Genomic DNA, 16,607 nt, shown 5'->3' with positions numbered 1-16,607 from the left:
GATTCTTCTAACATTGATGCCGTGGTGTTGCAGTCCAAAGCAGGAAAAACATATTGTACATGGAAACGAGGTTCCAAGAAAGTAATTAGAAGTGCAAAAGCCTACCTTGCCAAATACACTGAGGCTACATACGTAAACCACATACATTCTAAGTTTCTATCAAGAAATGAACAATCTTGAAGCCCTAAGTAGCTTTCCATGCTTAACGCCACTACTCGAATAATTTTGGAAAAAAACGCAAAAGCTCTTAAAGAAGCAATTGTAAATAACCTTCAATACTCAAATATCCATCCATAGTACTACACACATCCAATTTTAACCCAAGAGATAAACAAAGCAGTCACCAAAATCAAAGCTTTTAATTCAACCATGGAGTCCTGTTTTGCAGCTTACTTCCAGAATCTTAGTCATCCAATATGACCATTCTGATTCGCTATTGGTAGGCATAATCTTTAGCCAATTAAAGCAGGCAATAATCTCACTACTAACAAAACACACAATGAATGTTGCACATTGGCAAAACATTCACCCCCAGTCACAGATCTGGGTTTAATCCATTGTTATTTTGCACGCCACGCCACCCCAGTTCAGACATGGCCAAATGCAAATCAGTCTTGACCCTGTGCCTCACGGGAACAGTCCAGCCCGAATTGCCAGGCCATGTCTTCCCTGGACAGTAATCAAGCATCATAGGACCGGCTTCGGGCTTTCAGCCCTCATCAGCCAGGATAGCTTGACTCCAGTAGCGTAGTGAGCATGGGACCCACGTCTGGACATACCCTTCCCACTTAGGGTGAAAATGCAACACAAAAAGATGATGGACGGAATGTTGAACATTGTCAAACATTCACCCCAGTCACAGATCTGGGTTTAATCCATCGTTATTTTGCTCACCACGCCACCCCAGTTCAGACATGGCCAAATGCAAATCAGTCTTGACCCTGTGCCTCATGGGAACAGTCCATCCCGAACTGCCAAGCAATGTCTTCCCTGGACCGGAATCAAGCATCCTAGGACCGGTTTCGGGGTGTCACCCCTCTTCAGCCAGGATAGCTTGACTTAGGGCATATGGCTTCAGCCAGGATAGCTTGACTTAGGGCATATGGCTATGTCTGAACTGGGGTGGCGTGGTGAGCAAAATAACGATGGATTAAACCCAGATCTGTGACTGGGGGTGAATGTTTGACAATGTTCAACATTCCATCCATCATCTTTTTGTGTTGCAATAATCTCACTACTACCTAAAAATAAAACTCAGGCACAGAGATGAAACACAAATGGTGGTTAACTGTTGTGAGGATTCTAAATTATCAAATCCCGGAAAGTGCAGTAACAAATTAACTAAAAGTTTACATCAAACAAAACCAGAACACACATAGCCTTTTATCAGCTCTGGCTAACACGAAAAAAATTAAATTACATATGAAAAAGGACAGAAAGTAGCCTTGATTCTATACTTACGCAGTTGACCATGACATCGTACAGTCCAGATACAGAGTATTTTGCTATATCCAGTAGTGTTTCAAAATGGAAATCTCAGTTTGTGGTGGTTATCAGCAAGTGTGCATGGGCCCTTGCCAATTATCTTGCAGATCTCTGTGCAGTGTTTTCCAAGACTTTGCCCTCTCCATGCTTCCAAATAATGGCTATTGGTAGCTTCAGATACACATTCACCTCTATATGCATGCAGGTGAGAAACAAATCTACATTCGCCTAGAAAACAATTCAGCTGTCCACCACTACACCAACTGTTTAGAAGGCATAATACTGGATGAGAGAAAATGTCCCTTGCTTTAACAGAGCAAAAACTGAAATCTTAATATTAGGGGAACAAAGCCCAATCTCTGTCACTTCAATAACCAGCCAATGTCTTACTCTTCAAATCACTAAGAAAGCAGAAAAATCAGGGGGCCATTTTGACTCTATACAAGTGAAAGCATTACTCAGGGGGGGGGGGGGGTGCACAACTCTGCTTACTTCACAAAATCTTTCCTCTCCTGCTAACTTCTGAAGAAATTGATCCCACAAGGTTTCGTTCAGGCCTGGCTAGGCTACTGCAAAGTGGTTACTACAGATCTACCAAAGAACTTGACTGATTAACTCCAGAGACGCCAAGCTTAAGAAGCCATGGATGTGCATGTATTGACATATTTGACTAGAACAAACGGGCTATGAGCGAAGTCCACAGAGTCCCAGTAGATGCTAGAAACAAACCGAAGTCTCATTGTTCATATGGCCTTATGGACAAAGGCCCAGCTTACATGTAAAAGCTGGCTACACCCTACATCCCCCCCTCTAGAAACTTCCAGTCAGCACTGTCACATCTGATTCCATTATGCCTCTTTAACTTCTCCAACAAGAAGCACAATCCCCAGGAGTGCTACGTCCATAAGTAGAATATGCTGTGCCAAAGTCAAATACCTCTGATTGAGAGCACAGTTAAAAATGGGTGTCTCTAGTTGGCAAGAGCTTGCACATTGGTCCAAGTAGGGACCCTTCTTCCTAGTCAGGATAAGGGACTTACACTCCTAAAATAATCTATGCTCACCCCCTTGGGAGCTAGGCGCGAGCAGTCAGGCTTATCCTAGAGGCAGTGTGTAAAGCATTTGCACATAACCAACAGTAATACAGTTTAGGCACTACAAAAGGACACCACACCAGTTTAGAAAAATATCCAATATTTTTATATACTCAAGACAAGACCAAAAGGATAAAAATCTACAATACAGTCAAAATAACCTTGAAAAACAGTTCCTTGAAGTCGATAGCTACATCTGAGGCTATTGCGGCGCCGTGAAAAAACAAATCCAAACAGTTCTGGCTGACCATGGCGTAGTGGGCCAGCTACGGTGTTGGGAAGACCCGCAAAACAGTACCTTTAGGAATGCAGGGCGCCGGCGACCTCTCGTTGAGCTTCCAAAAGCATGGCATCCGCAGGCATCGGTTCCGGAGGTTGGTGCAGGAGCCGTCAGGCCTTTGAAGTCACACGTGTTGCAGATCAAACTCCTCGCGGTTGAAGTCGGGAACGCCGGCGTCCGGTGCTGCAGTGCGAAGTGCAGCGCCCTCTGGTCGCGGTGCGAGCAGCGGCTCGGTGGGGGCGTCAGATGGCATAGTTGGTGAGACCAGAGTCGCAGAGCGAAGTGGTGCGGGGCTCGTCACTGTGCTGGCATGTCACGGTGCAAGCAGCGGCGTTGTTGCTGAAGCGCTGTAAACGGCTGACGAACTGGAGTCGATGGCGTAGGCGTCAGTAGGCCAGGTCTGCAGTGCGGGATGAGGGCGGTGAGTCGTGTAACTTTCGAGCGGTGCCCTCGAACCACGGTGCAAGCAGAGGCGTCGATTTCGGCATGGAGCGTCGTCGTCAGGGATGCCAAGGCGGCGGCGTGAAGCGAGGCGATGTGGAGTGTGATGCTCACAGGTCGAAGTGCGATCATCAGGCGTCGGTGAGACCAGGGTTGCGGTGGTGCCCCCTGCGGTGCCCATGGGACATGGAGTCTGCAGTGGCTTCATAGATGGCGTTGGGTTGCTTTTTCTTCTGTTGCAGCACAAAAAACGCACAGTCCCCAGTGCTGAGGGCAGAACAACTTGAAGTCTTTGCTGTTCCTGGGACTTCTCGAACAGAGGGCAAGCTCTACCTCAAGCCCTTGGAGCAACTCACATAAATAGATTGCAGAAAGTTCAGCGCAGTCCTTCCACTGCCCAAGACAGAAGCAGCCACTGCAGGCCCAAACAGCAAAGTGGTAGTTCCTCCTCACAGCTTCTCCACCTCTTTTTCTTGGCAGTCTTCTTGGTCCAAAAGAGTTCTAAAGTTCAGGGGTTTGGGCCCCACTTTTATAGCCTAAAATCTTTTGTCCTCTTAGGCAGAGAGTGTCTGTGCCCAGCCAGAACCAGTTCTGCCCTCTCTGGTGTGGCTTCCTGGCAGAAGGTGGAGACGGCATAGTCAAAGGCAGACCAGGCCCATTCTGGTGAAAGGAAATCTCCTCCCCCTATTCTAAATGCAGCCCAGGTCTATTCAGCCCTTTCCTGACCCACCTAGACTATCTGGAGCCACGGCTCCTCCCCAGCCCCTGTCATCCAAACCCCAGACAGTCAATCCACAACCCCAGACAGTCAATCCACAACCCCAGCAGAGGCCTACTGAATGGCTGAGTCAGAAAATACCTACTTTCTAAAAGTGGTATTTTCAAACACAGAATGTAAAAATCACCTTCACTAAAAGATACATCTTTAGAGTTCAGGCATACTAAACTTTATTTTTCCAACTAGTTCCCAGGGCCAGTTATCTTTATAAGAGGTTATAAATAAACTCCCCATTCTGTCCTATGTGAACAGGTAGCCTTGCAAAATGAAATTGGCAGTAATTCACTATGAGGCCATGCCACACACACCAGGGCATGCACTACCTTACACATACACTGCACCCTGCCCACAGGGGTACCTTGGGCCTACCTAGGGGTGACTGACATGTAAGAAAAGGGAAGGTTAGGGTCTACATGGCAGTCCCAGACTGCCCACAGGCTCTGCAATGGCAGGCCAGAGTTACATTTCCAGGCTGCTTGTGTGGGTGGCACATTTACAGGCTGCTTGTGTGGGTGGCACAATCCAGTGTGAGGTAATGAGCTGAGTAACAAGAAATAAAAAAGAACTAAGAACCGATATACAGCTGATTACAGTACCCCATACATAACCTCGGGACCATAATAGTTGAACACAGGAGTGAGTCGACCGACTTGGAAAAGTCACAACACGATCGCCATTCATGCTGGAGACACCGACAACGTGGTAAGCCAGGCAGGGAGCAACAGTGGCAGTCAAAAAGGGAGAGGCTTCTACAGGAGGATCTAGTACAGTCCATGTCCAAGATACCAGAGAAGCTGTGCAGCATATTTACTGAACAAATTGGAAAGAAAGACTGCAATCAGGGACCTAGCGAAGGCCATCCAGACAATGGGTGAAGGGGAGAATACAAATGGAAACGCCATAACTGCAACAGGAACAAAACTGAAAGATACAGCGTCTATCTTGGCATTCATATCTAAAGAAGCAAAGGAGCTCAGAGAAAAATGTGACTAACTTGAAGATCACCACAGATGAGATAATCCACCATCTCCCTGGCAAGCCAGTTTCAGGTGTTAACTCGATATTAAGGAGTATTTTCACACTCTAGTTTGCTATGGCCTATGTAATCTATAACCGAAGTGAAAGAAACAAAATGTTGCAGGCTCGGAGAGAGGTGACACTAGGGAGTAATGGCCTCTCAAATATGGTGAGGGTATTAACTTGGGATGTAAGGGACCTAACCGCCCCAGTAAAAATGCATAAAATAAAACCACCAATGCTACCAGAAACCCCAGATATATGCTTTATTAAAGCTACCTTTTAAGGAAAGATTGTAAACTGATGAACCATAAAATGTATCTTGTCGAACATTAAGTGACGGCCAAACAAACAAAAAGGTGAGCAGAACTGATATGAATTAAAATTTGAAAATTAAAGGAAGGGCCGGAGAGTAAGTACATCAAGCTTATAGGGGATTTAGAGGGTCTACGGATACATTGGTAAAATCCTAGGCCCTCAACATCGAACAAGAGATATACTTAACTACACTGATGGCCGCATTATTTAGATCATGGAAGAAGAACTTACTTTAACACTGTCACTGTCACAGAAGTAGATTTAATAGGTACCCAAGTGATACATACACAACTAATGGCATGCCGCACTCTACATTTACGATCCTGTCTAAATTTAGGTTATGCAATGTATACAGGATTATGCACCCAAAAAAGAAGGAATAGTGCTTTTTTCCCTACATAGCCACCCCGCTTTTTCAAGAAGTGATATGATGTGGAGCAGTGATGATCTGCTAGCTCTAATATAAAGGGTAGATATAGGTTTGATTACTGCCTTGGGCCATGCCCCAGTGTATTAGGTTTGTAATTAGGGAAACCCTGAAGGAAATATAAAAGGAATGGAAATGTGATGCCTCTTTATTAAAGACAGGTAAAATGAAATAGAATTGATCAATCAGATATACGAATATTTATGATAAATAAGGAGTGTGGCTCAATGGTTAGAGCGGCAGACCCTGAAGCAGAGTTCTGGCCAGGGACCAGGGTTCGATTCCCGCCGAGGCGGGGCTCGGGCTCAATTTCCTCGGACCTGTCTATTCTCGCCTCTGTGCCTATTCTAATCATGGGCCCCACGCTGCAACTCTGGGCAATAGCTTGCTTAGCCTCCACACCGGCCCCAACAGCGCTAAGGATGCCTGGCTTCACCCTGGGGGTGCCCAGGAGTGGACACTTCACAGGGAAAGCCAGGAGGGGTTCCACAGCGGTATGAGTATCAGCGCCAGGAAACCGCAAAGGCGACACCGCAAGGTGGCCGTCTGGTGACAGTGCGCTCTATAAGTACCTTGACATTTACATTTAGATCTCACCGGGTGTGCTGTGGAAGCCTTCAAAAGCCATAATTGAAGTCAAGTGCCTGGCACTTATCATTGCAAATCTCCAATATGATCTTGTAGATAAATAGAGGGGCGAATCCCTTAAAGCAAGGAGAGAGATTGTGATGCTAAGAGGCGAGATTAACGTAATGCTAGGAGAGATTAGCAAGGGCACTTTTACAGATCAAACAATAATTCTATGAAAAAGCTGCGCCCAGGCTTAGAATCACAAAGCAGAATTCTAGGATGTCAAATATTTTAGCAAGCACAGGAGTAGTTTCAATATTGTCAGGGGGGTGGGGGGGGGGGGGAGGGGAAGCATTTATTGAGAGATTCGGTGCTTAATGTATAAAAGAGAGGTGGCTATGCCAACAAATGTTGACTATTTCAAGACGTTAGCCTACCTAAACTTAGACCTCTGTAGTGAAACGTTCTAGAGCAGGAGTTTGAGGTGGAATGCATTATAAGGGGTCTTCCGCCTTTAAAAAAATGCAGGGCTCCGACAGTAATAGATATGTTTTATTACTGACTCTTTATTACTGACTTTGAAAGTAATGGCAACAAAACAAAAAAAAAAAAAGACACTGGGCAGTTTTGCAGAACAAATTGCTAGCTGCTAAACAAGAAAATGCACTTAAGTTTGAAAAGGCACCCCTTCTCTCAATAAAGGACCTGTAGAGGAGATCATAGAATGTATTGGCTATGGAAATGATCACTTATGATGCAAGGAGTGAAGAGATAAATTGACTACCATATGGAAACTGCTGGTGAAGCATTTGAGGTGCTACACTCTTCAACTAATCTGTCCAAGGATGTCAAGAATGTTAACAATGTTATGAGAATCCTAATTAGAGACAAGAACTACGGATTTAACCTATAACTATAAAGAAACTGAGTGTGGAGCAGAGAGATGGGCAGTACTAACTACCGTAATAAAGGAAAGACTACTCCTTTTTTCCATACAATAATCCAAACAATGGCGATTCTGATGATTTAATGTCTCTTTGTTCAGCTGGAATCTCTTTCTTTGTATTCTCACAGCCCCCATGGTTGGTGAGGGAGGGAAATAGAAGGTACTCCATTCCGTGATAACGTTCATATATGTTATATATGAGTTATGTCTTTGTGGGGTTCTTTTTCATGATTAAACAAAGCAATATTGAAAATAAATAGTGCAGGAGCATACTGTGGGCACACCTGACTTTCTTCAGTCCCATTTAAGCAAAAGATCTCACATACCATAAGTGTTGGACTGAACAACGAATCTTAAAAAGAGATCAGGTATAAGCCAGGATCTAGTCAAGCTGTCAGAGAACTGAAGATGTGCATCAAATTTGATCTCATGTTGCGGAACTTAAAAGCTATTAGGTGAAAATTGATTAGACTCTATTATTGCATTTTATTTATTCTGGGCCTAAAGCCGACTAAGGCAGATACCACAGATCGTTATCATTTGTCTATATGGAAGGGCAAGATTATGTGCAATTTTCATATTTGAAATGTGAAAGAGGATTCTATCACTGAAATCAAAGACACCATTTGGAGCCCCAAGTCAATTTCCGACAATATTTTTTACAACATTGGCGGAATAAAGATAAGATCTCGTCACGGCAGGCCAAAGTGCACGCTGCATGAGTCTGCATTGCAAACAGTGACTAAAATGCTCTTTTTCCTATATTAATATTCAGTCACTGAATTTCAGCATGCAAAACTGAAGCTCAGTGTCACTGGGTCTGCGGACACTGACAAACCAGCAACTGCTTGTCAATAAGAAGTCATAATTAAGAGCAGCATATTATTGTTGCAGGCACAATCGTTAATCAGTGACCAGAGAGCAGCCCCCTCTGGTGAAAGAAACATGAAAACTTTCTAATCAGTCTTGACACACATGAAATAAGAATGAAAGCGACCCAGGCCCTTCAAGTTGCTTAAAATTTTTGAAAATATCACTTCCTGCTTCAGAAACAAAGACTAAACACATTGTTCAGAGCTTTTCTGAATTTCAATGCAAGGGGTTAGCTCTCAGTATTGAACCTATTATTCCCCCGTTTTTAGGTCTCGCCTGGCGTTGCAGCGCAAAGCACTGCTCGCTGGGCGAGAGATATTGTAAGAGAGCAGATTTCATATGGAGACTTGAAGCCCCACCCCTAATTTCCATTGGCTGGTGTCACCGTTGATGCTAAACGGTGGCCTGCCATTGGAAATGAGGTATTTTTGTTTCCACCCTTTCGCCTTTTTGTCCGGCCCATCCCGACGGTCGTCAGGGCCATCTGTTTTCGCTCAACCCCGTGTTTATTTTTGCATCGCGCTTTCAGTGAAAGCGCGATGCAAATATAAACAAGCGACTGAGTGAAAACAGATGGCGAGCGCTTGTTTTCTTTCTTGCAGCTCTTCCTTGTTTTTCAAGTGAATCTTGCTGCCAGGTGATTGCCACATGTAGTCCCTGGCAATCACTGCCTTTCTCCTCTTCCTCTTTCAAAACTCGCACCTATGACTTGAACGGGCAACGAACGGTGTGTCATTATTTGTTAGGAAATTCTCTGCGAGAGAAAGCGGCTTGTTTGCGGCATGTAACACCCCAAACACACCCCTGGAGCTACGCCCCTGTACAAATCATCCAAATTCATTTCATAATTCCCTCCAGGCGCTGTTGCTTTGTTCAGATCTGAAGAGAAGGTGGGATCACGTTTGGGACCACGTTGGGACGGTGGTAAACAGTGGGGGTGGTTGGGCTGAAGGTTCGGGTCACAGACTTTAAAGGCTGTTGTTCTAAAAGGACTAAGGCCCGTTGTGGGCAAGGGTGGGGTCCGTGAGGTGTTTTGAACTCATATTCTGTAGTCCATGCTCCCTGCCCCTTCGCACTGCCCTGCCCCGCCTCTCATCCTTTCTCAGCTCCTCGCCTTGCATGCTTCTCTTTGGGTCTGAAGAGGGGTGGGGGTATTTGAGGTGCATAATCCAGACCCTCCAGTGTCCCTGGACTTTGCCAGGCCTGTTAAGACGGGATACATCTGACCCAGACGCTTGATCCGCAGCCCCCTCTAGTGCCCCTCCCCCAGGAAGACAAACTGAGGCCTTCAGAGCGAGGATGTGTTTCAGAGGTCACAGCTCAGAGATTTATGTAGTCTAATCTGGGCCAGTCCCAGTGTGTACACACTGTAGAAAGCTGCCCACACCTAGGAGCCGGCTTTGATTTACAGACATGGATCACCTAGGAGCCTGCCCGGCGACACTGTGTGCACGGCACACCAGACACGATGTGCCCGCCTCCCCCACTGGCTCACTGGCAGGGTGTGCTGGCCCACACCAACCCACTACCACTGCGTGCGACACGCTAACTAACAAGATCACACACAGTCATATCGCTCTTCACACGGACTTGTGACCTCGAGGGCACGGCGTACCCTTGGATCGATGCTGCTGGCCAGTCCTTGCCAGTGCCGGCACTGACTCCTATCTGGATAGAGTAGATAACGCATCCCTCAACTCGTTTCGCCCAGGAGTGCCCGAGCCAGTGAGGCCGCATGGCTCATGCTGACCTGGGCTGGACCTTGCCTGGTGGCAGCCGCGCCCTGGAGCTCAACCCGATAGCGGGCGCTGTGCGGCCGCAGAGCGGGGAGAGCTGCCCTCGCCATGGAGCTCCGCGGGTTCCTGCACTGCTGGGCCCCTACTGCTGCTGCTTCAGGTAAAAAAAAAAAAAAAAAAAAAATCCAGGCCCTTGCTGTCCTCTGACATATCTGCAGGTCGAAATAATCTATATACTACTTTTTTCCAGGATTGCCTACATTTATAGATTTCCATTTTATAGAAATGGTGTGCGTGTGTGTGCGCATACCATAATTAGTAGAACAGGGGTATTGTGTGAGGGGGAAACACAAAGGCAGAGTGCGAATGTCAACATAAGCAGTGTGTGCGTGAGAATAAAGGGAATTGGAGACTGCATGCATTTGTGCTTGCTGCAGGCAATGTTTTTGACAATATCAGGGAAATACACAATAAAACAGGCCACAATCAGACAAAAACGGTCTTATACTCTGCCCTGTCAGACTAGCCCTCCGGGAACTGCCTAATGGCTCCTTAGGCCAGTCCAACCCTGGACAGCAGAAAATGTGTGAACATGGACGGTGTATGAGGACACACAAGAGCATCATATGTCTGTACAGAGGAGAGTGCACATGCGGGCAAACAGGCATAACCTAAACATCCCTGCAGATAGCCTGTTCTGGTGTGTCCGCACACGAAGCATGTGTGCATACAAGGGTAGTGAATGAGTGCATAAAGCAAGTGTGTTTGTACAAGGAAAGTGAGTCTGTGCATATATAAAGCGTGGATGACTATATGCAATAAAAGTGTGTGTACGTGCAGAGTTTGTGTACCTACATTAAAGAGTGTGCTGTGCATGTGCTTTCTGCCATAGCGTGTGGCTGTGTGCGAGCGCATAAAGGGAGCTTTTTGTGGCCTTGCAATGGGTGAGCGCATAGAGGGACTCTGCCTATGTGTGTAGGAATATTGTGCATGTGTGTAGAAATAAAGTATTCAGACACTGGTGGGTATTTGGAATGAATGTGTGTGGAGGGGGGGGGGGGTAGTGTGTGTGTGTATATATATATATACATACATACATATACATACATACACACACAAAGAATGAGTGTGCACAATGAGAGGGCAAGAAAGGTAGAACATGGGTCTGGAAGTGTGATATGCATGTATGCTGACAAAACTCAATCAAATAGGTTTAAAAAAAAAAAAAAAAACAGAAGGCAAGTCAACAGATCCTTGTCTGGCGGGTCCTAAACTTATTTTTTTGACAACAATGTACTACGATTTTTTCTGTGGGACTTCCAAAATACTCTGTCCCATTTGTTGCATTGGAAAACACGTTTGTGCCTCCTTTCAAATGTAAATACTTGTCTCTTTGCAAAGCTAGCACCCTCAGGCAGTGTAGCGCACGCAACAAACTGCACAACCCTAAAATCCCCAGCTGAGGAACCACAGAATAACTACTCACCCATAAACCCCATTCGCACACTACTTATAGTGGGGTTTCCTTCTGACCATCGCATTGTACCAAGAAGTCAACCCCATAAGAGTAGAGTCCTTCAAGAGCCACACTCCCTGTGGGGCACGTGCGCGCTCATAAGTGCACAAAACAAAAAAAAATAAAAAAAAGCATTTCCAATGCAATAGGTCTCGCATATACACAAGTTCGAGCTATTGGCATTGAAAATAACAATGCCTTTTTTTTATGTTTTGGTTTTTAAAACATAAATAAAACGCATTGCCATTTACAATGCCAATAGCTTAAACTCGTGTAAATGCGAGACCTATTTGCATTGAAAATGCTTGTTTTCGGTGCAATCATCTTTCACACGAAAAGATCCAGAATGTCAATAGCCTGAGTAGCATGCAAATCAATATGGGTGCTGTTTCCTCTGCAATGGATTCAGAGTAATATGAAAACAGCATATCCATTAGAAACAACCTATATGCAGTAGTTGTCGGCGTTCCTCTCTGCTGGACTTTTTTGGGGGAAAGAAGTGGCTCAACAAGACAAATCACAAAGCTCTGCATCAAACAATATTTCATGAATGTCAACACAATTAAATGTGAAATGACCACAATGGAGGTTGCAGCCCGATCCAAGATGTGTCCTTTACAATGAGTGGTTTGATATGAAGGCCTAGTGATATATTTTAAGGACCAATATTTGTCTCAAGAACCACCACATCAAGCATTAAAATTGCTAACAGGAGGTATTGTGCAGGTCAGTGAAGAAGAGCATACCAAATATTTCATTCATTATCTCGTCCAAAGAAAAGTTACACTAGTCTTTAATCACGCTTTAGTGGTATCCTACCATATACTCAGGTCTTTATTTGAAGATTTTACATGGTCAGAAAATGTATAAGAATCAAAAGACTTAATATGATGCTTATGCAGGGGATTAATGTATCCAGAGCTCACGATATTTGCTAGAGTTTAACACTGTAGGTGTTCCATCATTCGAGCGTGCGAACGGCCACAGAAATGAATAAAGAGTTTAAAAATAATACGGATGGTGTTTTCACACAAGAAAAGGCTGTTAAAAAGCATTGTCTAAAATGTATGCTTACGAAAGAAGAAAATCTCAACATGAAGAAAATCGTACAATGTGATGCTGTTTCATAATTTAAGACAAATTTTGATCCTGCAACCAATGTAATATTTACTAAAATGTAATCAATTCAAGGGAAGCAGGTGGTAGAGGTGACGCCTGCTTTGCAAACAATTTAAAGAGAAAAAAATACATACTTCATGTTCTGCAGTGAATTCCCATGGGAACATTTACTTAAGACTCATTTGGGAAATGAAAATGATCTTGCTTGTTGGAGTAAACAGGTGAACGACACAAGGATTACAAACCTCACAGCAACATGTTAGTGAAATTACCCCGTCCTTAGACATTCAGCCTCTTACTATCAGATTCCATGCCCATAAAATGAATTTTACAAAAGCGCTTAGGGCAAGCTGTACTTGCCACATGTCAAACGTCTGAAATAGACACATTCTTAAATGCCATTTTTCTCACATTTGTTGGGCTTCCTTAAATATAATGAGTGCAGCACTGAAGCAATAAACATTTCATGTGCTCCACTTTGACAACATTTCACATAAGGAAATCGTAATAAATAGAAATGCGTATTAAAGCGTATTCTGATGTGAGTAAATAAACTGTCAGCGTGTCTTAGGCGTTCTGACCAATAACCTTAATGGATTTCCCACTTAAATTTTTAGTCACATACAGAACTGTATTTCCTTTACTGGGGTTACGGTGCCCAAACAGCGCTTAATCAATCCGCTTTCCAGAGCCCAGTAATGCAATCGATACAAAATTCATCAATCAAAGGGGCAATCAATATTTGAGCTACGTTGCTGCGGCGAGTTTATGTTCATCATTGACCGGTTCGAGGTTAGGTAAAATGGACCGTGTCTGCAGCGTTCTCATATCACGTTCTCAGTTTATGATGTACTCTGAACGCGTTCGTCGGGGAATATTATTGTAAACAGATTTCCCTAAACGGCGCACAACTCCCATGTCAGGTGCACGTGCGCAGCAGATTTACAGAAATACACACGCCTGGCAGCGATGTAAAAAGGTATATTTCGGCGACACATCTGAAGGTATAAATATAAGAAAGGGAAGCCTGTTATAATTTATAGATAGGATGGTTTAAATACGCAATTCCCACTACCTGGGCGTGATAGGTCAAAAACCATACATGCCCGAAGGACTAAAAATGCCAAGCAAGTGGACATATATCCCCAAAACCATAAAAATGACCGGACGAGACCACACCAATCCATAACTATGGGAAGGCCAGAACGTGACACACATCACCTACTCGTGTCAACATAATACAGTGACACCAAGATTCCCCTGAGCTTTACGGAAAGATATTGGATTTACACAGACTCGCGTGCCTGAAAAGGGGTGAAAACCCGAAATCAGTCCTAGGATGCTTGTTTCCGGTCCAGGGAGGACATTGCTTGGCAGTTCTGGCTGGACTGTTCCCATGAGGCACAGGGTAAAGACTGATTTGCATATGGCCAGGTCTAAACTGGGGGGCATGGTGAGCAAAATTAATGATGGATTTAACCCAGATCTCTTGACTGGGGGTGAATGTTTTGTTCTGCATTCTGTCCATCAATTGTGCGTCTTTTGTCCATCACCAGAGAGAATGTGTGTGTATGTGTATATATATATATATATATATATATATATATATACACACACATATATATATATATATATACACATACACACACACCAAATATCACAATCGGTAGACCACACGATGAACACTCCCCCGTGAGCATGTTATGTGTGGGTGGGAGACACATGTCCATCACCATGAGCTTGTCCGTAGGAGAAACACACATCTGAATCACAATGAATATACACACAAGATTATGCACAACCGCATAACACTGAAAGGTGGGGAATGCACAGCTCAAATACCCTGCGCATGTGCAGAAGAACCATCCGCAAACCAATCAGCATAACAGATACATAACCGATGATCCTGAGCACAAGCCAAAGGAACACACATATCTATCACCATGAGCATACCCAGGGGTTAACGGTGAACACATCCACCCAAGCATGTTGGGAGAGGATGATGGTGCACATTCGTAAAGCATGCGCTGACGAGAAACGCACATCTCCCAGCAAGTCAGGAAAGGACGTCTCCACTGTTGTCGCCTGTTGGGTACGATGGGTTGGTTGCGCATTCCTATAACCCTCGGCACACAGGACCGTGCTAATCTCTAAACAACACCTTAATCGCGATGTCCTCTCCACTAGCACGAATTAAACACGCCATCTCGCGAGCACGGATGGCTGAGATGTATAACCCCAATACCCTCAGTATGTCTGTCCCTAACACAGAACATGGCAGAGGATGGGTGTTAAGCATAAGCTCACCTTAAAATAGTAAGGTAGCAGTACCTTTACATTCACTACCATCCTGAGCTTGACTTAAGCACATTCAACCCCGCTCCATCGACATGTCACGTGAGGGAGTCGACATTATCCCTAACATAACTGAATTTGTGTACACGAACCACCATTGCCGCATATAAATAGATCGTGCGAAACAACGGGGAAATTAAGGGTGTAAGCATAGATCTTCCCCCACAATAGCAGTCGTGGAAGAAAAGGCACATAGCCAGCTTCCCTGTGGGGAACAGGAGGCCCTTTTAAGCCTTCACCCAACCCCTCCTCCACACCTGAGTACAGTAACAGACCACCCCCACCTTTTCGCCGAGTACACGTACCCGCCCGGGAAGCTCCGCAGCAAAGACTGATCCGCCTCCATTAATGCAGCAACCACTGCCTTTTACCACCCCTCCCCACCCTGCGAAAATACTGTATAAGTGGATCTGTGTGTGCACTGCCGGGGAAGATGGCACACAGCGGAGGCGTTTGCTTTAAACGAGTGCAGGAGAAACAAACCACCATGCGCTGCAGCAACACCGTCGTACACCTGCCTCCTCCACCCCAAGGCCCATGGCCTCCTAATCGGGGCCTCCCCGTCTTCTTACCATGGTGCCGCGGAGTGTCGGGCGCTGCGCTCCCCGGGCTGCGGTCGGCGATAGGGGCGGGGCTGGTGAAGGGCTGCTGGGACTCCGCGCGCCGCTCTCGATCCTATGACGAGGACTCCTGCCGCAGTGGCTCGCGCTGCTCCTGACCCACGACTGGAAGACGGCAGCAGAGGGGGGAGGGGAGCAGGAGACAGGGGGAGGGGTGGGGCTGCGACACCAGCATCCGGGGCACCGTAGAGGCGCTGACAGCTCATTTGCATACGTGCGCCCGGGGCTCCATCATTGCGTGCTGAGGTAAACACCCTGCGTCACGAGGCCGCCAGAGACAGCAGCTCTTTGAAGCAAAGAAATGGAAAAGGGACTTTCTTCGTCGAAAGGCCTGTAAGGGCGGTCGACGTAGAAAAAGGATATTGTGGGCATAGTGCAATATTATTTTCCTACAGGAGAACGTTTATAAAAATCGCGGTTGATGGCGGTGTTTTGGGCGCAGTCACCTGACGCGAGGCTTCTGTTGTGGACTTTCTTATGTCGCATCTTGAGACCTAATTAGGAAGGGCTTTCGGGGTCCGGCTGCTGTGTTGATGGGTATTCGGGTGTCTACACTCACGCGATTCTTTTACCCCTTACAACTAGTGTATGGTTTCAAAAAACATTTCTTGTTTCCCCACCCCAAGCAACAGATCTTATTTTGTGCTCTCTACATAATGAAATTTGCGATGTATAAAGCTGAAAACTGACCATTATGGAGCTGGCAGAACATGATAGAGAATACGCATTTCTAGCTATCTTGTCAAGAATTTTCTGTTCTACTAAGGACACAGATGCGAAGATTATTCTTTTAAATGTTTGCTGCTCAAAACATAGCAACCAATGAAAATTGTGTTCTATAAAGGGGTAAGATGAGTTCTATTGTACTTTGCATCTTGCCTGGTACTCTGGTCTGTGCTGCTCAGCCAGTATGAATGTGCTGTGTGGAATGTTGGAATGCATGGTAATGTTTGGAATGTTAGGGTGCCTGTGTAATGTGGGATAAGACGAGCACTAGGACCGACTCAGCCCATGTGATGTTGGAAGGGCACAG

At 45.4% G+C, this 16,607-nt stretch overlaps 1 protein-coding gene across 1 annotated transcript in view; it reads right to left on the bottom strand.

Moving 5' to 3' along the window:
- The window catches only part of PPP3R1 (protein phosphatase 3 regulatory subunit B, alpha), a 194,049-nt gene extending 178,285 nt beyond the window's left edge, over positions 1-15,764 (bottom strand). Inside the window, 2 exon segments of the mRNA XM_085612503.1 lie at positions 15,527-15,700; positions 15,702-15,764. Coding sequence (XP_085468629.1) covers positions 15,527-15,700; positions 15,702-15,749 — 222 coding nt within the window. The 5' untranslated portion in view covers positions 15,750-15,764.
- Between the last annotated feature and the right edge of the window lie 843 nt (positions 15,765-16,607).

Source organism: Triturus cristatus, chromosome 6 (assembly GCF_964204655.1).
Source record: "Triturus cristatus chromosome 6, aTriCri1.1, whole genome shotgun sequence".
Taxonomy (NCBI): Eukaryota; Metazoa; Chordata; class Amphibia; order Caudata; family Salamandridae; genus Triturus; species Triturus cristatus.
The sequence above is the reverse complement of the archived record's forward strand: the minus strand, read 5'-3'. Positions and strand labels throughout refer to the sequence as shown.